General features: G+C 44.9%; 2 protein-coding genes across 4 annotated transcripts; one reads left to right on the top strand and one right to left on the bottom strand.

Annotated features, from left to right (window-relative positions):
* Nucleotides 1-264: 264 nt before the first annotated feature.
* On the bottom strand, nt 265-11,924 carry ttbk2b (tau tubulin kinase 2b). Of its 2 annotated transcripts, XM_069158070.1 has the most exons (15): nt 11,688-11,924; nt 9,202-9,382; nt 8,935-9,082; nt 7,840-7,913; nt 7,590-7,730; nt 7,372-7,476; nt 6,389-6,454; nt 6,093-6,185; nt 5,882-6,007; nt 5,630-5,787; nt 5,198-5,387; nt 4,590-4,804; nt 4,029-4,497; nt 2,801-3,501; nt 265-1,388 (listed from the first exon to the last, which is right to left on the bottom strand). In XM_069158070.1, the coding sequence occupies exons 2-15, from the start codon at nt 9,268-9,270 to the stop codon at nt 1,037-1,039; spliced, it is 2,907 nt and encodes a 968-aa protein (XP_069014171.1). In that variant the 5' UTR covers nt 9,271-9,382; nt 11,688-11,924; the 3' UTR covers nt 265-1,036. The 2 variants fall into 2 exon arrangements, with proteins under 2 accessions (XP_069014171.1, XP_069014172.1); XM_069158071.1 differs by having other exon boundaries at nt 9,202-11,924.
* A 1,835-nt stretch (nt 11,925-13,759) lies between these two features.
* mideasa (mitotic deacetylase associated SANT domain protein a) lies at nt 13,760-23,932 on the top strand. Of its 2 annotated transcripts, none has more exons than XM_069158073.1 (13): nt 13,760-14,280; nt 14,693-16,422; nt 18,105-18,320; nt 19,484-19,826; nt 19,916-19,979; nt 20,080-20,222; nt 20,335-20,438; nt 20,638-20,713; nt 20,839-20,927; nt 21,477-21,620; nt 22,378-22,503; nt 22,594-22,760; nt 22,940-23,932. In XM_069158073.1, exons 2-13 carry the CDS (start codon nt 14,929-14,931, stop codon nt 23,226-23,228), a joined length of 3,255 nt encoding a protein of 1,084 aa, XP_069014174.1. In that variant the 5' UTR covers nt 13,760-14,280; nt 14,693-14,928; the 3' UTR covers nt 23,229-23,932. The 2 variants fall into 2 exon arrangements, with proteins under 2 accessions (XP_069014174.1, XP_069014175.1); XM_069158074.1 differs by having other exon boundaries at nt 21,477-21,533.
* Nucleotides 23,933-26,645: the final 2,713 nt, after the last annotated feature.

The raw sequence follows: 26,645 nt of genomic DNA on the forward strand, positions 1-26,645 counted from the left end.
GGGTGGTAAAAGAAATAGATTAAAAACTATCGGCACTGCAGGGAACAAGTCAAGAAACGGTGAAGAAATTTAGGTCAGCTGACCTTTAAGCACAATAAAAACTACACGTGTAGATCCTAACCACTATTTTTGAATTGTCATTTATTCAGATTAATTCAAATAAAATATACTGAAATTACTGACTTGAAATTATAGTAGGAAGGAAATGCTGCAACAATCAGACTCCGCACTTTCTGTTTTCATGTGAAATAAAAATGCGAGTCGTCGCTGGTCTATATTTATGATGTATTTTGCGGCTCAATAAAAATACAGATGCTTTAGCTGATTGTACAAATAAATAATAAAAAAAACATTTACAATGGAACTCATGCACGTATACAATACTTCAAAGTGTGAGTGCACTTGACATATACATTCTAATATGCTGATGCCTTTCTGCTTGACAAATATTTTTCTAGCAAAGTAAAAGCACACGACGACACGGCGATATGCTGAATTGAGCGATGGATCGTTACGTACTATAATTAATCTATCAGTTTTACAGGAGTGAGGTCAACATGGGACTGCATGCCCTGCTTCTGTACATGAATGCTGATGTTGATATACTGCTCGTGGTGTTATTTACTATTACAGTGCTCTTACATGGTTTCTATTAGTGTATACCATTTTTCTAATGGTACATATCTACAGTTAGCACAACTTTTACATCCCTCAAGTATTAAACATGATCTTTTTGGTCTCATAGTAGGCCTACATGGAGTGTTAAGAGGAGCAAAATGAGAGGTAAGAGTTGGCAATCTCAAGATTTTCTCGACGTTTTTTTTCTTTCAGCTGCAGGTATCAAGCCACAATGTCAAGTGTTTTTGAGAGACACATCCAACAAATGAATAAATAAATAAATAAATACAATTTATCATACATTTTACATTACATACAGTACATTCCCTTGAGTAAATACCGTATTTACACATGCTATCAGGGACTGGATGTGAGGCAGCCTCTCGCTACACGATCAGTTATTTGTATGAAAATACAGTCATCGGGTCACTTTCCCGGAGCCTTTGCCGTCGTAGATCGGACCTCTTCCTCTGGAGCTGTGGCTCCACTGAACCGGCCCGCCGGACCGGTCTTGCGGGTGAGCGTGCCGCGGAGGCGGGGAGCCGGAGAAGCTCGACGGAGAGCGGCTGCGTCCCAGCATTGCCGCGCCCTCGCGAAGCTCCTGGCGGGAGGGGGAGGAACTCAGCGAGCGCTGCAGGGAGGAGGAGGAGCTGCGAGGGCGAGGAGGCGGGCTGAACAGCATCCCGCCGCGGTCCTGCATCAGCTGGGTCAAACTGGCCAGGAAGTCGGCGTCGCTGGTGCTGCTGGCGCGCACCCTTAACCGCCGCCGTCTGGAGGCAACAACATTTACATCACTCAGTTTATACAGTGGTGTGAAAAAAAAATTTAAACATTGTTTTGGTAGACGGTAGAATTCATGGTTCCATTTATCACAGCAAGTCTTCCAGGTCCTGAAGCAGTAAAACAGCCCCAGACCATCACACTACCACCACCATATTTTACTGTTGGTATGATGTTCTTCTTCTGAAATGTGGTGTTACTTTTACACCAGATGTAACGGGACACACACCTTCTAAAAAGTTCAACTTTTTTCTCGTCAGTCCACAGAGTATTTTCCCAAAAGTCTCTCGGGGATCATCAAGATGTTTTCTGGCAAAAATGAGACGAGCCTTAATGTTGTTTTTGCTCAGCGGTGGTTTTGGTCTGGGAACTCGGCCATGCAGCCATTTCTGCCGAGTCTCTTTCTTCTGGTGGAGTCATGAACACTGACCTGAACTGAGGCAAGTGAGGCCTGCAGTTCTTTGGATGTTGTCGTGGGGTCTTTTGTGACCTCTCGGATGAGTCGTCGCTGCTCTCTCGGGGTAATTTTGGTCGGCCGGCCGCTCCTGGGAAGGTTCACCGCTGTTCCATGTTTTCTCCATTTGTGGATAATGGTTCTCACTGTGGTTCTCTGGAGTCCCAAAGCTTTAGAAATGGCTTTAGAACCTTTTCCAGACTGATAGATCTCAATTACTTTCTTTCTCATTTGTTCCTGAATTTCTTTGGATCTCGGCATGATGTCTATCTTCTGAGGATCTTCTGGTCTACTTCACTTTGTCAGGCAGGTCCTATTGAAGTGATTTCTTGATTGAGAACAGGTGTGTCAGTAATCAGGTCTGGGTGTGGCTCCAGAAATTGAACTCAGGTGATAAACCACAGTTAAGTTATGTTTTAACAGGAGGGGGAAACACTTTCACACAGGGCCATGTGGGTTTGGATTGTTTTTCTCCCTTAATAATAAAAACCTTCATTTAAAAACAGCATTTTGTGTTTACTTGTGTTATCTTTGACTGATATTTAAATTTGTTTGATGATCTGAAACATTTAAGTGACAGACATGCAAAAAAATAAGAAATCAGGAAGGGGGCAAACACTTTTTCACACCACTGTACTTCTCTATGGACTAGTTGTCATTGTATGACACTCTCATGCCAGATTCAAAGTTGTATTTTGAAGCACTCACAAGAAATGATGTGTTTTTATATTTTTTTGACAGCAGAAAGTAGTGGAAGAAGACGGAGCATCTGCAGCGAGCTATTAAGGTGCAGACTTGTCAGCAAAGCAACGCTTGAGTGTTGCTGCTGTAAACCACACTTACTGATAATGAAAGTAACATTGTTTTGCTAAATCGACCTGATAGCTTTAACCTCGAATGTCCAACATCTCATAAAAACGGACAAATGTCTCAAATGTTTACACATACCTGTTGTCCACACACGGGCGGATGGGCGGTTTCCCAGGAGGTGGTCGAGGCAGAAACCTGCTGGTGAGCTGCTCCGGTATAAACGTGGCGCTCACGGGACGCGGGATCTTACTTCTACTACCCGATGAGGAGGACAAGGAGAGAGGCTCCTCTCCCGCACACTCGGACCTGGAGCCTCGCTCCGAGGACAGCCTGTCTCTCGGCAGAGCGCAGGGCAGGTTATCACAGGACAGAGATGGAGAGGGGGAGTGGGTGGGGGAGCCGGGGACTGGACTGCTCCAGCGGTGACGTCTCTCCATGTTCAGGTCCCTGCTGGGAGAGTCCAGGGGGTTGCTGGGCTCTCTTATGGGGATCCGGCTGAATCTCGGGGACGAGGGAGAGTCTCTTCGCCGGAGCAGAGCTGGAGGAGGAGAGGAGGAGACGGTGACGGTGCTCTCCATGGCGCCTCCCGCCGGGTCGGCTTGGGGCTGCTGATTGGGCTCAGAGGAGCGATCAGGCAGACCAGAATCGCTCTCTGGGTCTCTGTCGTTAGTCAGATGAGCTGCGAGGCCTTTGGCTGGGCTTGGCATTGGAGCCAAGTCCAACCTCCCTCCATCCTTTAAGATTTCCTCTACGACCTCCTCAGACTTACGCGACGGGGCCTCCAGTGGTATTGCATCACTCCTCTCCTGTACAGGTGACTGCGGTGCACAGCTGGAGGACTGAGAGGAGTTCAGTAATTACTATTTTGTTATTATTATTTCCTCACTTAATAATTTGGTATACAAAACATAAAAAAATGTCAAAGCCCAAGGTGACATCATCAAATGTTTTGTTCTGATCACATGAAAATCCAAAAGTATTCAATTTACAGTAATATGTCAAGAAAAGCAGCAAATTCTCAAACTTGAACACTCTGAAGTGTCACATTTCTTTTACTAAAAAAAATTACCTTCATAAGTTATTGATAAAATAAGTTGATGATTAATTTTGTGTTTGCCTTCAAATGAATTCATTGATTATTTGCAGCTCTAAATTCTGTACATATCTAAACTGCATTAGACCTATTGATTTATCTCATCAGTAGAAATATTTAAATCACATACATAAGCACTAAAGGAGGAAGAACCTCTAACCAGATGGAAAGATCCAGAACCAGTGAGTGGCAGTCCTGAATTGGACTGTTTTGTCGAGTCTATTTTCACAGTGCTGCTCTCAGTTCATGTACAATAAAATGTGTGACTCCTACCTGCTCCATGTGGGATCGTCCCATGATGACTGAAGGCATTTGTCCCAGCATCCCCGGCAGCCTTCTGTGGCCCAGCAACCACGTGCCGGGCATGGCCATCTGGGACATGACGGGGCTGCCGGGCACCGCAGAGGACTGGCCGTCCTGCGGCTCGGAGGACTGGTTCTCGGTCCCAGCAGTGACGTGGGTCGCGGGTTTGTCCTCATGCGGTGCTTCAGCTGGAGGCTTGCTTCCTCCAGAACCGCTGCCTTGCTCCAGCTCCAGCATCACCCACTCCTGGGAGTCTCCCTCCTGAGGCACAGGACTGAAGTTCACGGCAACGAAGCCGCTGCTTGCTGCGCCCTCCTCCGGGTCGGGGGTCGCTGTTCCAGACTGCTCCTCGTTGCAGTAAGGAGTCTGCTGCTCGTGTCCCCTCTCAGGAATGGATGTCTCCCCGACTTGAGAAAGGAGAGGACGCTGTTTGCCCAGACTGAAACAAGACATTGTAGGAATATTGTAAGTGAGTTTCTGTCTGTTTTAAATTAAAGTCTCTGCTTAAAGTAACGTGGACGGAGTACTAACTAGGCCTCAAGGAAGCGTTCGATGGTGGGTTTGGGTTCGGGCGCGAGCCTCTTTTCAAATGCCAGACTCTGGCTGTGTCTCATCCTCCGGAGCAGCGGTGCAGCCCGCTCCAAGAACATGGTCTCTGATCGCACTCGTCTGGGGGAACTCTGCATGGAGCCAGTGTTCGGACTCTGGTTCCCCTGGTTCTGACTGTGTTCATCTTCACTCACCACCTGAGAAGAATGAATGAAAACGAGGTTCAAAACACTTAAATAAAGCAGTTGAATCCAACAAAACTGCAGCAAGACATCTGTGTCTTTAAACAGAGAGGTAGGCAGTCTATTTTCATTCCTTACTTAAATATCAGGAAGACAGGGAGTGGCAGTAGCAGGTTCTATTAAAGATGAGCAGAAGTAGATGTAGTAATAGAGGTTAGGACGCCATTATTCCAGGCAAAGTGAATGCAGTCTTAAATTTATATTCATGTAAAAACTCCTTGGTGATATATTCATGACTAGGGGGGATGTGAACTTCCAAAGCACTGAAGTTAAACTTCGCATCTCACTGCAGAAGAGGAGAAGCAGTTGCATGAGAATAAAATATGAGCATAACGACATTCCCCTGACCTTCCTGATCATCGGCGGCGCATGTTTATGGTTTCGGTTGCGGTCCATCTCTTCCCATACATCTGCGCCAGGGGTGGTCGGGGTGGGGATGGGGACACAGTTGTCGGCGTCACTGAGGCGTTCCCCTTGCAGGACATCCTCAGTGTTCTCCCTCTGCAGCTCGCCTGGCAGCACCGAAGCATTGGCCATGCTGTGGAGGAGAGGGAAGGTCACCCTGCAGCTCATCTCCACAGCACAATTTAGAGCAGTGATTTCACAGGGACCTCTGACTGTGCACATTTGTCGTCTAAAAAAAGCTGCAGCTATATATTTAAGCACATATCCAGCAAAGTGTGAACGAACTTCGGACAGCGCAAGTGAAAATGCCTACAGCAGTTCAAAAACCACAGGACTAAATGCCAGTGGTGACAGCTTTCTTTTAGCTGCAAGTACCCCAAGTAAGCTGGTGTGAGGCGAGTGAGCTGCTGAGCAGTGGTTGCTGTGGCAGTGATGGTCAGCATATCCTCTGAATCACATTTCTCCCAGTCATAAGGGTCATTCTCCAGCACAGTGTGGCTCTTCATGGCATTCTCAAACACTGACGTCAGGAGCTGTCAGAGAGAAAAAAAAAACATGGATCAGCATTTAACAGCTCGAGAGGAATAAACTGTGTATGCAGAACATACCACACACGAGAGGCCCTACCTGGTAGTCAGGCTTTGTGAAGTAGTCCAAAGTCAAGATATGATCCAGGAAGGTGCTGAACTCAGAGGGAAGATGCTTAAGCATGAGTCGATGGTCATATGTCTCTTTTAGATTTCCTACTTGTTCCTGGGCAGGCGAGAGGAGAGATACGTGAGTGGATAACATTACTGTGTATCAGAAATCAATACGAGGAAGCCATGGAGACACATACTTTGTCTTTGATTTTCCTCCAGGGAAGCTGACCAACCATGAATTCAACAAGCATGTAGAAGAGGGACCACAAGTCATCGTGACGACCCATTTCCTGCAGACACACACAAGAACGAGGTAACACTAGGACTTAATGATCAGAGGCGCCCGTCATGATCTACATGACTACAGAACATGTATGCTCACAGAAACAGCAGTTTATCATCATGCGGTCCCTCATTGCCACCATGTTGAGGGGGCATAAAAAAGGAAAAGACACACACACACAGTTCAATATGTCTGGAGGTCAAAGCTCACCTTGTTCTTGTGAGCATTGATTGAAGCATATCGCACAGTTCCTCTAAAACCTGCCACAGGACGAGGCTGCAAGAGAACAGAGGTTTAGTAGAATGGAAAACATGCACTAAATAAGGAGAAACTAAAACACATAATAACCTTCTTTGCATTTTAAACCAGGTTTATAGGCCCTGAACAACATTTGGATATATTTCTATAACTACTATACAAAATGGAAACTGAATTTACTGTTTTCAGATTTGATTTGGAGTCCCAGCAACAGATGTCACGAGTTACATTAGTCATAAGACTACACATTGTTCATATATGTGAATTTTGTAACTCTGTGTGCCTCTAACTTTGGCGATGTTCAGACTGTCTTATTTTATGCACGCAGGTTTTATGATAAGAATTAAATCGAGTCAGAAACAGAGGTCTCCCTGCTTCCATTTATTTCACCACGGTCCAGCAAGAAGGTCCAGACAGACCAGCTGTGACTGGAACCTCCACCAGAACACCAGCATACTTCCTATATGTCTGATGTACATGTGACCTTTACATGGTTTCAAGGGTCACTTTAGTTAAAAAACAAACAAACAACTGAAATCCAATCAAAGCAGTCAGATCTAAACAGATTTGTTAAAAAAAAAAAACAAAAAAAAAAAAGTGAATTAAATTGTATTTTAAACCAAATATAAAATTGGTTTGAAACTAATTTGTAAAAATCAGATCTCATGATTTTGGGGTTCTATTGAGATGTGCACATAAATCCTATTTTGAGTGACAGTTTGAACATTGCCTTTGTAATTCTAGATATCTAATCACCTGGATGACACTCTGGTGCAGAGTAACCCTGGATCAATATTCTCTTCCCTAACAATAAGCAAAGCATTTTAAATGTACACAATATCATACAGCCATTCTAAGTATATAAGAATAAGTAACGTTTTTTGATTTAAAAAGCCAAAACAACTCTTTTAGTGAATTTAGCAAACATTACTTACCGGACGGACTTCCTGGCTGGAGTTTGTGAACTGACGCGCTAAACCAAAATCCAGCATATAGCAGCATCGGCAGGTACTGGCTAGTCTCCCCATCGCAAAGTTTGACTGCAATGTTAACAGAGACAAATGAGTTTAACTGTTGGTGACATAAAAAAGTTACAGAAAATGTGTTTGTAATAGGCAGTTAAAAAAAATATGTAACTCATGGCTCAACTTACTGGTTTAATGTCCCGGTGCAGGAAACCTACAGAATGGATGCTTTCAATGGCCTCTAAAATCTGCTTGCCAAGTCTCAAAGTGGTGGAGACGGAAAAGGTGCCGCGGCTCATTGTTCTGCGCAAATCTGCCAGATTCCTTCCCTACCAGACAGGAAATGAGTGTCGCACGTTCAACTTCATGATGCAGAAGGTGACGTTGGAGGCAAATCAAATGAAATACTTGACAAGCAACGACTGGTGAGGACCTCACCTGGAGTTCCATCACCACATAGTTGAAGCGGTCATTCCTGCCGCAGCCCACAAAGCGACACACGTGGTCTTTGCCTGTCAAAGAAATAGTTATCGGTACAAAGATCGATCATCGCCTACTCTGCTGATCATAACAAACAAAATCTCTGTTCGTCAGATGTTTACATTTCTCAGGATTTATATGAATATGAAACAAGCACACATTTTGTTTTAATAAATACGTCCACACAAATGTCATACATTGGTTTCAATATGAACTCAAACACTAATTGTGTGAATTCATGTAATCATAAATGAAATATTTCATCACTGACTTGGAGAAACTATAAACTCCTCCTTCATTCATGTTTTAAGAAGCTTTCCAGCATGATTCTGAATACAGCGCCGGTTCCTGCATGGTTTTCTAGTGCAGCTTGTCATGATTATTACATAATCGCCTGACTGGGATTATTTGAGCCGATCACGATCATTTTGCATAATTGTTTGAATCATTTCCATCCATCTGAATAAAAACAGCTGAATGGAAATAATGAATGTCACATTTGTCACAAGACGTCATCTCATTGCATCACCTTCTTCTACAATGATTAAATAGCACAAGTGGAAAGTTAGTGCCCGTAATTGATTACCTCGAGGCGCTTCACTTCTAATATTCAATCTACCGCTTTTTTGAGAGCATCCATTGACATTAGCATCACGGGTTTAGCTGCAAAGCCAAACAGCACACAAGTGGCTCTTCTTTTTTATTTGTTATCAGTGTTTCATTAAACTATAATTAGGCAAAAACTATTAGAGCCACAAAATGAACAGAAAAAGACAAATCGTCACGATGATGATAAAATGTCCGATCATGACAGCTGTAGGTCTTTGAAACCATGACGACCACTGCTGTCATTAAAACATGGATTTGAACTAAAACATTCGTCTTCAAAAAAAGGGAAGAGGAAGTATTTCACATGGTAAATGTTGGAGGTATTGTTGACAATCATCAACTAAACTGACGGAAATGTCGATCACATGGTGGCCACCTTCGCCTCTCTTCAACTACTCCGTCAGAGACGGAGGACAGCCCGTCAGAGACGGAGGACAGCCTCACCCTGGAGCTTTTTAAGCACAGCAACCTCCATCTTCAGCACTTGTTTGGGTTGCTGAGCAGACTCGACCTTCAGGGCCACGGTGGCCTGGCTCAGCTGGTCCAGGACCTCGTAGATCTCCCCAAACCCTCCTCCTCCGATCTTCCTGGCCTGAAAACAGAGTGATATTTATTATTTAACTCACACAACTCTTCCTGAAAGGAAACTGATCACGCTGTTGTGACTTCGTGTATGCTGACGTGATTTCTCGTCCCTCGAGGGACACTCACCACTTTCCATCTGTCCCGGACCACGTCCCCCACCGACAGGATGTCCGCGTGCTCTCCAGCTCCACTCATCCTGAACCTCCGCCTGAACCTCCACCTGAACCTCCACCTGGCATCAGCTCCACTCAAATCAGGATCTACAGTTCATTCACTTCAGTTTTGTCTCTGCTGGATCAGAGGACACCTGGTGGTCCCGGACAGAAACATGTGGACTATTTAAATGGTGGAAACACCTCACGTCCTCAGACAACACGCTAACCCACGCTAGCAGACGTTCAGAAGATGGAGCATCGTGTGGTTTGTTTGAGTCAGAGTCACAACAACCCAGCTGACCGGCTGTTTGAGTCAGAGTCACAACAACCCAGCTGACCGGCTGTTTGAGTCAGAGTCACAACAACCCAGCTGACCGGTTGTTTGAGTCAGAGTCACAACAACCCAGCTGACCGGTTGTTTGAGTCAGAGTCACAACAACCCAGCTGACCGGCTGTTTGAGTCAGAGTCACAACAACCCAGCTGACCGGTTGTTTGAGTCAGAGTCACAACAACCCAGCTGACCGGCTGTTTGAGTCAGAGTCACAACAACCCAGCTGACCGGCTGTTTGAGTCGGAGTCACAACAACCCAGCTGACCGGCTGTTTGAGTCAGAGTCACAACAACCCAGCTGACCGGCTGTTTGAGTCAGAGTCACAACAACCCAGCTGACCGGCTGTTTGAGTCAGAGTCACAACAACCCAGCTGACCGGCTGTTTGAGTCAGAGTCACAACAACCCAGCTGACCGGTTGTTTGAGTCAGAGTCACAACAACCCAGCTGACCGGCTGTTTGAGTCAGAGTCACAACAACCCAGCTGACCGGTTGTTTGAGTCAGAGTCACAACAACCCAGCTGACCGGCTGTTTGAGTCAGAGTCACAACAACCCAGCTGACCGGCTGTTTGAGTCAGAGTCACAACAACCCAGCTGACCGGCTGTTTGAGTCAGAGTCACAACAACCCAGCTGACCGGCTGTTTGAGTCAGAGTCACAACAACCCAGCTGACCGGCTGTTTGAGTCAGAGTCACAACAACCCAGCTGACCGGCTGTTTGAGTCAGAGTCACAACAACCCAGCTGACCGGTTGTTTGAGTCAGAGTCACAACAACCCAGCTGACCGGCTGTTTGAGTCAGAGTCACAACAACCCAGCTGACCGGTTGTTTGAGTCAGAGTCACAACAACCCAGCTGACCGGTTGTTTGAGTCAGAGTCACAACAACCCAGCTGACCGGCTGTTTGAGTCAGAGTCACAACAACCCAGCTGACCGGCTGTTTGAGTCAGAGTCACAACAACCCAGCTGACCGGCTGTTTGAGTCAGAGTCACAACAACCCAGCTGACCGGCTGTTTGAGTCAGAGTCACAACAACCCAGCTGACCGGCTGTTTGAGTCAGAGTCACAACAACCCAGCTGACCGGCTGTTTGAGTCAGAGTCACAACAACCCAGCTGACCGGCTGTTTGAGTCAGAGTCACAACAACCCAGCTGACCGGCTGTTTGAGTCAGAGTCACAACAACCCAGCTGACCGGCTGTTTGAGTCAGAGTCACAACAACCCAGCTGACCGGCTGTTTGAGTCAGAGTCACAACAACCCAGCTGACCGGTTGTTTGAGTCAGAGTCACAACAACCCAGCTGACCGGCTGTTTGAGTCAGAGTCACAACAACCCAGCTGACCGGTTGTTTGAGTCAGAGTCACAACAACCCAGCTGACCGGCTGTTTGAGTCAGAGTCACAACAACCCAGCTGACCGGCTGTTTGAGTCAGAGTCACAACAACCCAGCTGACCGGCTGTTTGAGTCAGAGTCACAACAACCCAGCTGACCGGCTGTTTGAGTCAGAGTCACAACAACCCAGCTGACCGGTTGTTTGAGTCAGAGTCACAACAACCCAGCTGACCGGCTGTTTGAGTCAGAGTCACAACAACCCAGCTGACCGGTTGTTTGAGTCAGAGTCACAACAACCCAGCTGACCGGCTGTTTGAGTCAGAGTCACAACAACCCAGCTGACCGGTTGTTTGAGTCAGAGTCACAACAACCCAGCTGACCGGCTGTTTGAGTCAGAGTCACAACAACCCAGCTGACCGGCTGTTTGAGTCAGAGTCACAACAACCCAGCTGACCGGTTGTTTGAGTCAGAGTCACAACAACCCAGCTGACCGGCTGTTTGAGTCAGAGTCACAACAACCCAGCTGACCGGCTGTTTGAGTCAGAGTCACAACAACCCAGCTGACCGGTTGTTTGAGTCAGAGTCACAACAACCCAGCTGACCGGTTGTTTGAGTCAGAGTCACAACAACCCAGCTGACCGGTTGTTTGAGTCAGAGTCACAACAACCCAGCTGACCGGCTGTTTGAGTCAGAGTCACAACAACCCAGCTGACCGGCTGTTGTCGATCACTAACGGCCACCGAGCTCCTGTGAACAAGCTAACTAGCATGATGACCGTTGGACAGCCGACCACTCACCGCTGCGACTCCAGCTCGTGTAAAAGCCAAACAGACGCCATGTTCCCAGTCTGCTCCGACTGGCGAGTCATTCCGGGCGGTGCTTTATTTTAGGAAGGAGACGGTGGTGGACCACAGCTGGAGTTAGTTAGCCAGCTAGCCTGCTAATGGTGGGCAACGACATCCCGTGCGCTTTCTCGCAGCAGCGGTGCTGACGTCACGGGGCTGGCGTCTCCTGATTGGTCCGCAAACTCCTGCATCCCCGAGACCCTGTCGGTGAGGGATGACGCTCTGCATGGACAGAAAGACTTCAGGGAGCATTGCAGGGGAGGGACATGGACAGAAAGACTTCAGGGAGCATTGCAGGGGAGGGACATGGACAGAAAGACTTCAGGGAGCATTGCAGGGGAGGGACATGGACAGAAAGACTTCAGGGAGCATTGCAGGGGAGGGACATGGACAGAAAGACTTCAGGGAGCATTGCAGGGGAGGGACATGGACAGAAAGACTTCAGGGAGCATTGCAGGGGAGGGACATGGACAGAAAGACTTCAGGGAGCATTGCAGGGGAGGAACAGGACGCCCACCAGCTTCACTCACATCATGTGTCCTGAATATGATGGAAGTAAAGCTGGTGCACCAGAGACGGAGGGACGCAGCGGGGAGACGGGGGGACGGGGAGACGGGGGGACGCAGCGGGGAGACGGGGGGACGGGGAGACGGGGGGACGCAGCGGGGAGACGGGGGGACGGGGAGACGGGGGGACGCAGCGGGGAGACGGAGAGACGCGACGCAGCGGGGGATCCCGGTACTCCTGAATGACACCATGTTGATAATATTTAACCTACACACACACACACACACACGCGCGCGCACGCACACACACGCACGCACGCACACACACGCACACGCGCGCGCACACACACGCACACACACACGCACACACACACACACACACACACACTCTTTCAACAGCAACAACACACGTGTGTTTTTTACATAAAATAAATAACCATTCCTTAAACCATTGAACTCAAGGTGACGGTTCATTCTTGACCTTGAAACAGAAATGTTTGATGAAATAAATCTTCATTCAGCTCTTCTTGGACTGTGATCATCACTGCTGTCATAAGCAGCTTGATGCAACAGCTCTGGTGATGTGGCCAAACTGATCAACTTCAACTTCTGCATTCATCACGTGACACACAGGTCCAACATGCGTTTCTCTACACAATCATTGGAAAACACAAATCCTTTCAAATCCCTCGATTTATGATCAGAAACAGACATTCAGTAACATTTGGAAAGCTGAGGAGCTCGTTTTTCATCCCACTGATGGATCAGGAAGCTTCGACCTTCCACACCAAGACTATAAATCATATCTCAAAGACACCTTCAGTAAATCTCTTATAATGCAGCACAAACAATTATTTGAACTAATAACTGATAAGATTTGGGTGGTAAAAGGTCAAACGTCACGGCGCCTCTATGGGTTTGGATACATAGACCAGTAAACTGGCTTACAACTCATAGTTAGGTAGTATTAGTATTAGTATTAGTATTAGTATTAGTATTAGTTCCCGGTATGAGGGCAGGCTCGTCATGGGAAGTGTATTTGTTTTGGGGACTGTAGGTTGACTGAAGATCAAATCATATTTGACTGTTTTTTACTTTTTACAACATTTATTTTTAGACTCAGTTTCCTTGAATTGAAGCTTTAGGCCAAGAAATAGGAAAGGGATGAATGAGTCAATAATTACAGAAGACAGTCCACTGAAGTCTTGCTGAAGAAAATATTTCATTAACTTGTGTTAAAGGAAATTCAATTTCACTGGCAATTTAATGGAAATGTTTAACCAACCGACTTAAAGTAGGACAAATAAAGGCCTGCAAAACAACATTTCAAGGAATTGTCAGGTCTGTCGTAAATGATCTGTTTGGATGGGCAGCTGTTTGTCTGAGTCTGTGGCCTTGATTTGATCAGAAACAAACTCCGTGTGACTCCGCTCTCCGGGCAGCCGGGACAGCAAAACAAACGTACACGGACACCGCGATGGGCGGAGTCAGACGATCGGATTGGATAACAGGATGTGAGTTGCGCTGTTTCGGGGTGAGGCGGTGCGTTTAGGGGTGCACAACTTTCTGGCTGTTTGCGCAGTTTTGCCGTCTTTTCCAAACTTCGGACCTGCACGAACATCAGCTTCAAACCCGCGGAGCTCCGCAGCAGCGTTTGAATCTGAGGAACAGCAGCGCAGCCCGCCGCGGGGCGGAGCTTCACACCTTCACCGTGTCGTGTGCTTCACGTCCGCTGATGCAGGGAGAAAGTTGTGGACATGTTTGCTTGGAAGTGCACGGTTCCACAGATACGGTCAGCACTATTGAAACTGCAGCGTTAACGAGCCTCTCCAGCTTGCTGTCCGGACTCTGAAGTGTCTCCGTGGGATCGTCCACTCCCCTTCGCCATATTGTGCGCTGTGAAAGTCGAAGGAAAGTTGTCAGAGTTATGACATTTGCTGCGCACGATCCCTTCATGGAGCTGCATGCAGTCGACTTTGATCGGAACCAGAGAGAGTCCATGGAGCTGGCCATGGACAGCTCTGTGCACCATTGATCAGGTACATTCACTGTGTTGAAGTAATGCGCATTAAGCTGAAGCCACTGGGCTCCTCGGACGCTTCCTTATTGCTTCTTGTGAACATAACATCACTGGCTATGACTCGGGTGATTGCACGAGCCCCTTCGTTTCCTGTATTTCTCGTTATGCCAAATGGCAGCTGTACTGGAAGCGCGTCCTTACTGCCTCAAAACTTCTGCTTGTAATGTCTTTTCTGCACTCACCTGGACGTAAATATCGATATATTGTCTTTTCTCTGCACAACAGGCATGCTCTCCTATAATCTTTCACTTCACTGTCAGGGCTGTTTGCTAGTGAAGGCCTCAGTTTCCTCTTTGCTGCAGACGACTGAAAACTTGATATGCTTATCTTCCAAGGAAACTGAGTGTCTAACTTGTTCTTCTTTTATAAAGGTGTGGCACCATAAAGAGGACGAGAAGAATGGACAGCAAACGTCAGATTTGATTCGTGAAGGAGGGCTGCATGTTCCCCACCCTGCACTTTCGTCTGGGATTTATGTTTCCTTCCAGATATCTCTGAATACACAATTAACCACAGGCCGTAAAAACACACTACAGAGGCTCTAATTTTGTACGCTCAGAGGTCGAGAGCTCTGACACCGACATTTTCAGACGTTCATAATATTACTATGAGTCTTCCTTCTCAAGTTAATACTGATAAGAGTGGTAAGCATCGGGCTGGCGCCATGAAAGAGGCTGTGCAGCATTCAGGGGAGGTTTATTATGGTGTGGGACCTCCAGCTTTACAGTCAAGCCACAGTGACTCTGCTAGCAGCTCGGGTGTTTACAACCCAGAGAAAGCGCCCCAAAGTCTACCGCACTACCAACAGGCTACTCCAGTAAAATGGATGCACCAGGACTCCGTACAGGCCCCCGGCTGGTCTCAAGACGCTCCTGTGCCGGCCTGGGGGCAGAACTTCGGCCCCTACATGAGCGGAGTGAACGTCAGGGGTCAGAGGGCGTTCCAGAAAGGCGTCCATGAAGGTGTAGCTCTGCCGATGGCAGGAGAGAATCATCTGCCTGGAACTATGGAGGTTTATAGAGATGCTAACCAGGCTCAAGCTCAGGGGAGAGGGCTCGAGTGGGAGCAGCACGCCGCGGCTGCAATGCAACAGGCTCAGCTGCAAGCCTATCAACATGGCCACAAAGGCGCAGAGCACCAGGGCCAGCCACATGTGCCATCTCACAGTTTGCAGGAGTCCATGCTGCAGCCCTTCCAGACAACATTTAGGCCCAACAAGCAGCAGTTCTCGTCCGGGTATTACCCGGTTTTTCCAGGAAACAAGGCGATGCCAAACCTGGCCTACAGTGAGCAGCCTAAAACTCAACAGCAACTTCTACACCAGATGCAGCAGCAGCAACAAATGCATCACCATCACCATCACCAGCAGCAGCAGCAGCAGCAGCAGCAGCAACAACAACAGCAACAACAACAACAACAACAACAGCTGCATCAGCAGCATCACCTCCAAATGCAGCAGCAGCAACAGCTGCAGCAACAACAAATGCAACAGCAACAGATGCAGCAAATGCAGCAACAATATCACCGGCAACAGCTACAGGAGCGACAGCAACAAATTCAGCAAATGCAACAGCAGTTGCAGCAACAACACGTGCCTCCGCAAGAGACAACACAACCACAGGGGCAACCAAAGCAGCAACAGACCCAAAACTTAGTAGCTTATCAGCCTCCCGAGGCTGGTCAGTCTGACAACGAGTCTAAAAAAGATGATGTCCAGTCAGTGGAGCCGCAACAGGAACCAGAGGATCAAACCTGCGATGCAACAGATGCACCTGACCCGGGCCCTGAAAAGGACGACACAAGTCCTGCAGACTCTCCAAGCGCGTCAGCAGCTGCCCCCCGACGCTCGCGGCGCCTTTCCAGAGACGGACAGTCCCCGCTAGATCCTCCTTCAACCAACATCTGGTCTCAGGCCTCTAAAGAACCTCCACCTTCTCAGAATGGAGTAACGGGTGCGCAAGCTACGAGAGGAGGGGAACGCCAAGTGACAACCGGAGGGGTCATCCAGATCACCCGCAGGAGGAGGAGGGCGTCCAAGGAGATCAACCTGGAGACCCTCGCCCAGAAGGCCTCAGAAATGGCACCAGCTCACATCTCCAAGGTTAAAGATACATTACATCATTACACTGCTGCTGTAGCTACTTTAATACTACTTTATGACACTAACACAGTAAAACAGCCATTTCAACTCATGCTGTAGGCTCAGTTTATTTGAAGACAGACAGACAGTTTCTGCTCAGGAGAGCAAATGTACTCCTGTGGCAAAGTTGGCAAGCTGCTGTACAAAGAGGAAGAACCTTGTTTCTATGCAGAAGTTCCCTACAGTTCACGGAATCCTTCTCTCGGGTCTGTTTACTTGATTCCCACAGCTGTCCGCTATTGCAGGAAGTTTTAGATGTGTGTACTGTCATACTATACAGCGCATTCTGGTGCAAACTGAATATCAGCTATTATTGAACATTCCTGCTTTTGGAATTGAAAGCTTGCACTCATTTTATCGCTCTAAGAAAGATGATACCTTTTAACCTTGTTCCTGGCGATGTATAATGTTTACATTCTGAGTGGCACACCCACTACTTCTTTAGCTGTGTTACACAGTCAGTAAACAGAAACACTTGTGAAATTCAGTTTATGTCCATTTATATCTCTGCACAGGGACAGGTAGTACTCTTCCCTGAGGGGTTTACAAGGCTTGTCGTAGGTTTTTGTGCAGACTGAGCACGCTGGAAGTACAATTGGAGCAGCTGCATGTCTGCACACCTCCACATTCCTCAGGCCTTTTACCAGTCATTGAGCGAGCAGAGTCAGGGAGGGGCCGAGCTGTCAACCTGCAAAAACTCCACTCCTATTCTCCCCAGCACACGCCAAACAGGTTTAATATAGCTAGTCGACAGCTCGACCTGTTGCATTGTGATTTACAAATGCAGCACTTTTCTGGTTCAGCAGATGAGATTTCTGTCTTAGCTCTTCATTTTACCTGAAATATAAATCGTAAAACTGATTTATACTTTTCACCGCCACTAGCAGAATTTAGGATCGCTGAAAATATTATCAGCTCGACCAGAAATACTAGGGAGGCGTGTGCACATGTCTAAAAGACTGTTGAAATATGTGGTGATGAAACAACAGGGTTCATTTATTTGAAAAAAAAAAAAAGAAAAAAAGTGTAATCCTCATGTCAGAGTCTTTCAATTTCCTGCTCAGTGCAGTAAACATTTAAAGTGAAGTAGCGAATAACTTTCCATTACTTCTCAATTCTGGCATTTAATGCTGATATAATGAGTCATAATTAGTTCATTAATACAGTTATTATTCTATGGTAAAATAATCAACAACAAGTTTGATAATTGATTTATTAGGCTTTTAATCAACCAAAAATGCTGTTTCAAGCATTTTAAATGTGATAATGTGTTGTATCATACGTTGAGTATCTTCTATTCTCGAGCCATTTGAACAGGTAATGTGATGCATGTTTTAAAATTTTTTACTTTTCACAAACGACAGACACAAAAATGAAAAATTAATTAAAAAAAATAGTTCATATATTAATATCTTATAAAAAAAAAAAAAATCATTGTTAAATAGAACAAGAAAAAGTTTATCTGAGTGGAAATCAGATTTAAAACTGCTGTTGTGTGTAGATGATCATGTACACTCACACCATCTTCCTCTTTACGAATCCCTTTTCTATTTTCCCTGCCACTTCCTCTCCCTCCCTCTTTCTCTTTCCCTTTCTCATCTTCTCTCATCTTAACGCTTCTTTCCCTTTTTGTACCTAAACAGGAAGACTCTCTGTCAGGCAGACAGACCAGCATGGTGCCCCTGGTTATCCCCGTGTCTGTGCCAGTGCACAAGACTCAAACAGAGCCTCAGGGCGGCTGGACTCAGGGACGTCTCGGTCAGGGCGAGCGGCCTGCGGGACAGTCCGATCGCAAACCTTCTGTCATTGTGGCTCGTCGGCGATCGCTCAGAAACTCCATGACGGAGAGTTTTGGACAGGTAAGTTCTCACATTGCTCTCATTCCAGTTGCTTTGAAATCAGCGGAAGTCGCAGAGTCATTGTGTGAATGTAGAGTAATCAGTTAGTCGTGTTATTTATCAACTTGTAAAGGAACCGTCAGATTATTCATTTGCACATTGTACAATGAAAAAACCTCGAGACCCTCTTATTATGCAAGTTTGTTCAAAATTGTTAGCAAAGACAATGTAATCCCACTGAGTTACGCAACAAACCTTTAAGATCAAGTTTTCGTGGGTACGAGAAGCCTCACAGAGGTCAAATTTGAAAACTTTTAGTCCTAAAAACGTCTGCTGAGGAGAACCAGAGATGTAGTGCAGAAGCAGGAACCAATCTGCAGTGTGGGATGAGATGATAACGTGACTCACTAATTCCGAAACCCTGAACCACATGAACATCTGTTTTAAACTGTTTCCAGGTTCTCAGTGAAGCCAGATTCAACAAGTATCACTTTCTGATGTTCATGGTTATTCAGATGCTAATTTGTAGGAGAATTGTGAGGTGCTTTCTGGGGCAATTGATTGGTGGATTTTAAAGTAAAGACACTTATTTCCAACATGGTCACTAGATGCTAAAAAGTAAAAAACACAACTTTTATTGCAAAACTCTACAATACAAATTTAAAATCTAGAAAACATAAAAACACAATTGGAAAACAAAAATCAAATGTCACCAAAAGCAGATAATTGCAACAAAGATTATTTGACATCTTAAATAAAAATGTAATGGAAGAATTTATTATCATTGTGTGACCGTCTTTTGCAAATTGTGACCTGATTTTCTTTTTCTTTTTTTTTTATAAACTGCTTTTTAAAAAAAGAAATATTGTGTGAATCCCTTGTGTATTTAAAGAATCTTTAAATCCTGTGTGGGAGAGGCATTAACAATTAAAGAGCTGCTATATAGAGAGCTGATTATAGAGTGCAAACACACAGAATGATCCTGATGGACAAAGTTTGACCAAAGATGGTATAAAACCAGGATTTGAGTTCATGAAAACATCACTGATCGTCATTTTTAGCCATTCACGATGAATTGCTGAACTTACCAAGTACATCTCGCACACACACACACACACACGCGTCTGAGTAAACTAAGTATTGGTGTGATTAAAATGTAAAATGCACCTCAATCCTCCACCCAGGATGGGGAAAACGATCCAGGGCTGGATGAGGACGGAAAAGCAAAATTTAAGCGCCGGCCTCGCCCCGAACCTCTCATCATCCCACCTCCCAAACCATCCACCTTCATCACTCCGTCCGTCTACTCCAGCATCACTTCCTATCAGAGTAACCTGCGCTCTCCAGTTCGCCTGCCGGACAACCCCCTCAGCCTGCCCCCGTACACGCCTCCACCCATCCTGTCTCCTGTGCGAGAGGGCTCCGGACTCTACTTCTCCACCTTCCTGACCAACATAGCCGTGAGCAACCAAATCCTGCCACCGCCGGCTACGCCCAAGTCTGCAACACGCAGCCTGCTGCGTTCCAGTAAGTCTCTTGTTGTTGCTTAGGCCAATTAATTATACCAAGGAGGCTCTCAGAGAATGTGAATGAACTTTTTCTTTTGTATCTTTCAGCGAGTTCAGATATTACACCCCCTGTCTTGCCCCTGATCGATGCCACACCCGTTAGCCTTGAACCGTAAGTACCGCCTCGAACATCTCCGCAGCGCAGCGGTTTCTTCTCCTCATCACAACATTACTTTCTTCTCCATAACTCAACACTTTGTGTCGGCGTCCAGGCGAATCAACATTGGGCAGTACTACCAGGCAGAAATCCCTGAATTGCGAGATCAACTCTCCTCCCAGTCGGACCCGCACAAAGCTGACTTGGTTTGGCTTCCGTTGGACGACGCCCACCTTAAACATGCTGACCAAGAGAGCTGTTAGTATCTCCGATAGCACGTGGTCCACTAACAGCTCTTTTATTGATTTTTCAATCAGCTTTTTCTCCTCTTTGCTCACTCTTTGAAACACTCCTCTTTTTCTTTTTCTAGTGGTGGATCTGATGAACATGGCATGTTCCAGTGTTCTCGCGGGAGGAGGAACCAATCAGGAGCTGGTTTTACACTGTTTACATGAATGTGGAGGTGATTTCCTTGTGAGTAAAGAGACTCATAAAATTCAGATAAGCAAGACATTTCACAGAACAACATAAAACAGCAGAAAAATCTCAATGTATTTTTTTTATCAAGCATTTTTTCGATATTACATGATTCGAACCGTCTTATTTTTTTTTGACTTTTTACTGTTGAAGCACTCCCAACGACGGCTTTGCTCACCGTTTTGTTGATTTTTAGGAAACACTGGAACGTTTGATGCTTCAGGAACCAGTCTTCCCCAAAGGCCATTACCTGGCAGGTTATCACTACTCAGGTATCAACTCTCACATTGTTCCTCATCAGCTTTATTTCTTCCTGTGTACACAGTATAGGCTAAATGTTTCCTTATACTCACTGGTAGTTATAAGTTTAATTTTACTGCGTCTGTTCTTCTGACAGGCTCCGACAGCTGGACTGCAGAGGAGAAGCGTTACTTCAATAAGGGGATCTCTGCCTACAGGAAGGACTTCTTTCTGGTGCAGAAACTGGTACGCTCGTTAATTTTACCCTTCAGCGTGAAGGATTGCAAATCAATGTAAATAAATCTAAAAATGCATTTGAATATGATTAAATGTACTTTGTGTAGCATTGATAAATCCATATTACTCTCACTGAGGCAGTAGTATAATTACTTTAGAGCAAACAAGACTATCAAGAGTTGAGATTTTTAGCCAAATGACGCTGGAATCAGATGTCTTGGTAAAAGTGCTTTTGCAAACAGGAACAGGATGTTCTTCTCTCAACGCACACAGAATTTTTTTTTTACAAAGTCTGTGGCAGAGAAGAAATTTAGACTGAAATACTTCACGTCATCTTTGTAGCAGAAAGTAACTAAAGGTACAGGAAATGTGGTTAATAGAAAGATTAGCAGTGGTATGAGAAACAGACCGATAATCATCCAAAGACTGGTCTAATTTACATATTACATGTCATTACATTTACACGTAAATGTCCTCTTAATTTTGTGTTAGAAAATGAAAGGGTTCACCTCATCCTAATATAACTCTGCATGTGTGTGTTCCTCTGACCTTTCAAAGGTGCGGACTAAGACTGTGGCTCAGTGTGTGGAGTTCTACTACACATACAAGAAGCAGGTGAAGATCACTCGCAATGGTATTTTAACCTTCGGCCCTCCAGATTCACCCGTAGAGAAGCACACGGAGGCCGTGGTGGATGTTAAGGTAGAGTGCAGTGGCTCAGATCTGTCATTTGGATTTGGGGTTACATAGAGCTTTTATTCTGTTAAACAGTACTTTCTCAGACTGAGTCAGGTTACAAGAAAGATTTTTCTGTTCAGTCATGAGGAGGACTGAGACAAGCGAGATAATTTAGAAGTGAATAACAAAGTTTATTTCAGGAATAAGAGAAAGATTCTAATGATTGTACTCACTATGAAATAAAGCACTTTGAAGGTCAGACAGGTAGGACGGTGATGATCGTGACATTTTTGTTGATAATTTGTCAACTAGTACCTAATTGTTATGCAAATAATTGCAAATAACGATTTAATTGTCTTTTTCTGTTCATTTCATGCCACTATTATAGTACAAGCTAAATCACAGTTCAATATTATACACACTTTTTGAAGCGAAAGGGCCATTTATCAGCATCGAGTATTGAAACATGCAAGTCAACATTTTATTTCTGTTTGTCTTTGAGGCTTTGTAAACAAATGTATCAGAGGCTATATACAATGTGAATAACAATTTAATATTTTTTTTTTTTTAAAAGCCAGTAACTTGGATAGATGAGAATAAAGGGATTATAACAGTGCGGGAAAGCAGAAGTGACAAAGAAATTAGAGCAGCATAAACGGCACATATTCATCCGGAGAGGGACAAAGACACATCCTTCTTGGTGAATTTACAACTAAGTGTCATATCATCTTAATAATATCTGCAATGATTTGTCTAATTTCTCTGGTGTGATATATTACAGAGTTCACAGCAGTTTAAATTAACTCAAGGAGAGGATGGCGATAACAAGAAGGAGGTTTCCTACAACCAGAGCCTTGAGAGCAGGCACCAGGCGAGGGTCGCCCAGTCTCTACAGGCTCACGACTACGTAAGTATCTCACTTCATAGTCTTTTTCATGGACTGATCGTACACCTCGTACAGCTGTTTTTCTACACCAACGTTTTTGTGTCGGTGCAGGCAGGAACAGTGCTGGTGCTCAAACAGCCAGATACGGTGAATAAGGAGGCTCATCATCCAGCAGCACATCATAGGCCTCGGGCCGAGCCCGCAGCAAAGAAGAGCAGAGCGCCAACGAAGCCACCGCAGGATCCTGATGCAGTATTTCCATGCAAGAAATGTGGCAGGTACGACCAAATCATCGCAGAGATTGATGTTGTTTTTATTTATTTCGTGTGCGATTTGCAGCGACAGTGATCCATCAGTATGTTAGTTACAGTTACAGGAGTTTAGTAGACACGTAATGTTGCTGCGTTCCAAGCAGCTGCTTTTGTGCATAAAGCTGCATAGTCTTCATCCCTTCTAGAGTGTTTTACAAAGTGAAGAGTCGAAGTGCCCACATGAAGAGTCACGCCGAGCAGGAGAAGAAGGCTGCAGCGCTGCGTCAGAAGGAGGAGGAGGAACACACAGCAGCTCAAGCTCGAGCCAGGAAGGCGGCTGTGGTGGCCGCTGCGGCGGCGGCGGCAGCGGCTGCAGCGGCAGCGACAGCGGCTCACCAGGGAGGAAACGGCAACAAAGTGATGGAGCAGGCGGAGGTCAGCGGCCAGGAAGACTCGTCTGAGGGGGAGGATGATGGTGATGAAGACTGGCACTGAGACACCACAAAGCCAGGAGAAAAGTTCATGATGAGAAAGAATGATGGGTAAATGAAATATGATGTACTGCCGCATGAGGAGCAGAATAAGCACAAGAGAAACGTCTTCCTGTTAATCTTCACACTCCATAACTGTCTCTGTTTGACAGTTTATTCAGCTTTTACACCATCAGCCGGGCAGACACACTCCACATTTTCACATTTGTATCTTTTAAATATTCAGAGTAAGTTTATTTTTTGTAAATGTACTTATACTGTATGCTTCTGCTTTTGCCATTTTATATCCTTTTATTTAATTGAATACACGCCAGAATATTATGTATTTCCATGACGTGGATTTAATGGTTATTTGATATTTCATAAAAATAATCAGGATTTCTCTTTCCAGTTATAAAACAAGATCAAAACTTGATAGAAGAAAGCCTTTTAAGGCCTTTTAAGAAGAGCTTCTATGTAGAATCTTTCTCTAAGAAAACTATTTTGCAGATTTCCATCAGATTTTTAGGTTGGTTGTATACTCTTTTTTTTACAACTAAGGGACCTTTTGAAATGAATATGTACAAAAAAAAATATATATAAGATTGCCATATATTTATAATACTGCATTTTGCAACGATTTTGGTAATATAAAAAATGATCGTGTTGGCAACAATATGACTGGTGAGTTGAAAAATTTTATTAAAAAGTGTACTATTTTGAGGAGTGCATGTTTGGTTTTTTTGGACTCGTGAAATGGTCAGTGCATGGTCGAACCAGCAGATGGCAGCACAGGTTCAGTGTGGTACAGATGTTTCCTTCATGTATGGGTGTGTAGATAAATGGAAATTTTGTTATCTGCATAGATTCAGATAAGAGTTGCTGAAATTCTTTCATTTTGCGTCAGGATTTATTTGTCAACTTACCCCCTTAAATCATAAAATCTGAACTCTATACCTAATAAGCAATAGGCATTTACCTACAGTGCTGCACTCGGGTCTCATACAGTATTCCAGACAGGTTCCACAGTCCAATCATTTTCAGATTTAAGGGTGGAAAGCCGACTCGTCTTCAGACTCTGGGGTGCGGTGAAATTTCACATTGATCAGTGGTGACATAATGCAGCCATTTAAGAGTGTTCAGTAAAGGGAAAAGCTGCCAGTTGCCCCCAGGGGATGAGATGCACTGCATATTTCTCTAAGATTATGGACATCAAAGTGCTCCTGCTTCTGTCTCCCACTCATCACTGATTGGCTCTCATTTACTTTCCTACTGCAGTAGACATAAAGCTGCGTTACACGTTAACCTTAAGTCTAGGTAAGCAAAAGAAAAAAACACAACAGAGGAGAGTTATCACTCATTTAGTTCCTCATTTAATTCTGTAGTGTGATCTTTAAAAAAAAAAATCTAAAACAAAAAAAGGTGGATCCAAATGTTCTATATTGAACCCATTGTTCCACCGTATCACGTTTTGTTACTGGTGGTGCTCTCAACATGACCCTGTCAGAAAATCAGGCCTAATTTTGGGACTACAGAAATGATTAGGATACGAATGGGACATGAATTTTAATCCAGAATTACACACTAGCCAAACACTTAAACTAAGAACACCTCTACACCTGTTTATTCAAACAGCTATTTAAATCAGTAAATCATAGCAGCAGTGCATAAAATCCCGCAGATAAATGTCAGGAACTTCAACATACCAGACTGGCATGTTAGTTGGTGCCTGATGGGTTTCAGAGTTTACTCAGAGTGGTGCGGACAACGGACAAACAAACAAAATCTGGCAGGGCGTAGTTCTGCGAACAGAAAGACCCTGATGATGAGAGAGGTCAGAGGTGAATGGCTCGACTGGGTGGAGTTGTTGTAAAAGCTGCGGTAACTAAAACAAACGCTCTTTACAACTGCAGTGAGCAGAAAAAGGTTCCTCTTCTGTCACCGCGTGACGGAAATCTCCAAAACTACACTGAACACTGAAGAGTGGAAAAACAGACGGGTGTGATGAGCCTCAGTTCAGCTGAGGCTGCAGATCGTACCTCAGAATTTGGTGACAACAGGATGAATTTAATGAACCCAAACCTGCCGTGTCAACAGTCCAGGCTGGTAGTGATGGTGCAGTGACGTGGGAACAATTTTCTTGCCACACTTCTCTTGTCTCTTAGTACCAATTAACGATGGTATCAATGTCACAGCCTATATGAGCATTGTTGCTGACCGTGTGCTGCAGTTTGAAATGTATTTTTTTAATGGCTACCTCCTGCAGAATAATCTACCATTACAAAGCTCCAAAATCAAATCAGATCATCTGAAGCACCTCTGGCATGAATTTGATTTTATGTCTTGAATTATTGTCCTCACAACATTGTGTCCACGCCAACATGGCGGCATAATGTCTCACATAATACCCCATGTTGGTGGGACATTAAAACACAGCCTTCCACCTTTTTACACCCTGCCAAAACTTTTAGTATATTCCCGTAGTTTATTGGGGATTCTGCGATTAATTTCAGGTGCTAACTTGTTGTCTGTTCTCTTATTCTACAAACTATATTTTCACTTTAACTAAATATGACACAAAAAAAGAGACGTGAATTAGATTCTGAGGTGTTTTATCCCCAATTAAAGCTTATGCCTCGGCTTATGAAACCTCTTTTTTTAAACTGCACAATTTTCAGTGTGGCTGCAGTGTGCAGTGAAATACAGCTGACTGTGGTGTACTCAATGTTCTCTGAGGGTCTGTTTTGCCCTGGGTCTTGTGACAAAGCATTGCGGGTTTACAATGAGGATCAGATGTCTTCCCTGAGCGCGGGCCCGCTAATAAGGCCCCATTAGAATCCCAGCTACATGGACACCGTAAAATAGGTTAGGGATGGAGGAGAAGATGAAGACATTACAAGGCAGGCTGGTGTGGTAGGATGGAGACAAGGGCAAAACACTGAATCAATGTCACTAAATGTCTGGAAGACGAACGAGAGGATCAATGGTTCCTCTCCAGCGTGGCCGAGGTTAAGTCTGACACAAAGCAGAAATGTACATTGAGATCATTTATGTTCAGCCATTCCGCTCTAAAACTTTGATTATTTTCTGGGTGTGACCTGCGAGGCTGCAGGTCAATGTCATTCCTGCAGTGAGTCGACGGCAGGACACAGAGGTCAGAGTTTAACGCATGCTCATACAGAAACTGGGAGAATACACAGCAACGTACAGCAGAGATCAACTAATAGGAATAGTGTTGCATTTAAAAACTGAAATGAAATAAAGCAATCATTATTAATTTAACTGAAGATTCTTGGTCACCAAAAGACAGTAAAGATTTTTGTTTGATTATGTTTCCACAGATAAATTTAAGTGGCCTTTATGGATGACGCTTTTTCTTTAATTGTTATTGAAGTAAATCTAAAATCGCACAACAATTACAGCCAACACAGAGCAAGTTCCA

Source organism: Embiotoca jacksoni, unplaced genomic scaffold (genome assembly GCF_022577435.1).
Source record: "Embiotoca jacksoni isolate LCO1_2020_lvr unplaced genomic scaffold, fEmbJac1.0.p SCAF_23, whole genome shotgun sequence".
Lineage (NCBI taxonomy): Eukaryota > Metazoa > Chordata > Actinopteri > Embiotocidae > Embiotoca > Embiotoca jacksoni.

Bases quoted from the DNA above. Each gene is read 5' to 3' on its own strand.
- mideasa (XM_069158073.1), top strand. From the start codon at position 14,929: ATGAGTCTTCCTTCTCAAGTTAATACTGATAAGAGTGGTAAGCATCGG. The intron at 21,621-22,377 runs GTAGAGTGCAGT...GATATATTACAG, and splicing joins AGGCCGTGGTGGATGTTAAG to AGTTCACAGCAGTTTAAATT. The intron at 22,761-22,939 runs GTACGACCAAAT...CATCCCTTCTAG, and splicing joins CCATGCAAGAAATGTGGCAG to AGTGTTTTACAAAGTGAAGA.
- ttbk2b (XM_069158070.1), bottom strand. From the start codon at position 9,270: ATGAGTGGAGCTGGAGAGCACGCGGACATCCTGTCGGTGGGGGACGTG. The intron at 6,186-6,388 runs GTGAGCTTTGAC...GTGTGTCTGCAG, and splicing joins TCAATGCTCACAAGAACAAG to GAAATGGGTCGTCACGATGA. The intron at 6,008-6,092 runs GTATGTGTCTCC...TCGCCTGCCCAG, and splicing joins GGAGGAAAATCAAAGACAAA to GAACAAGTAGGAAATCTAAA.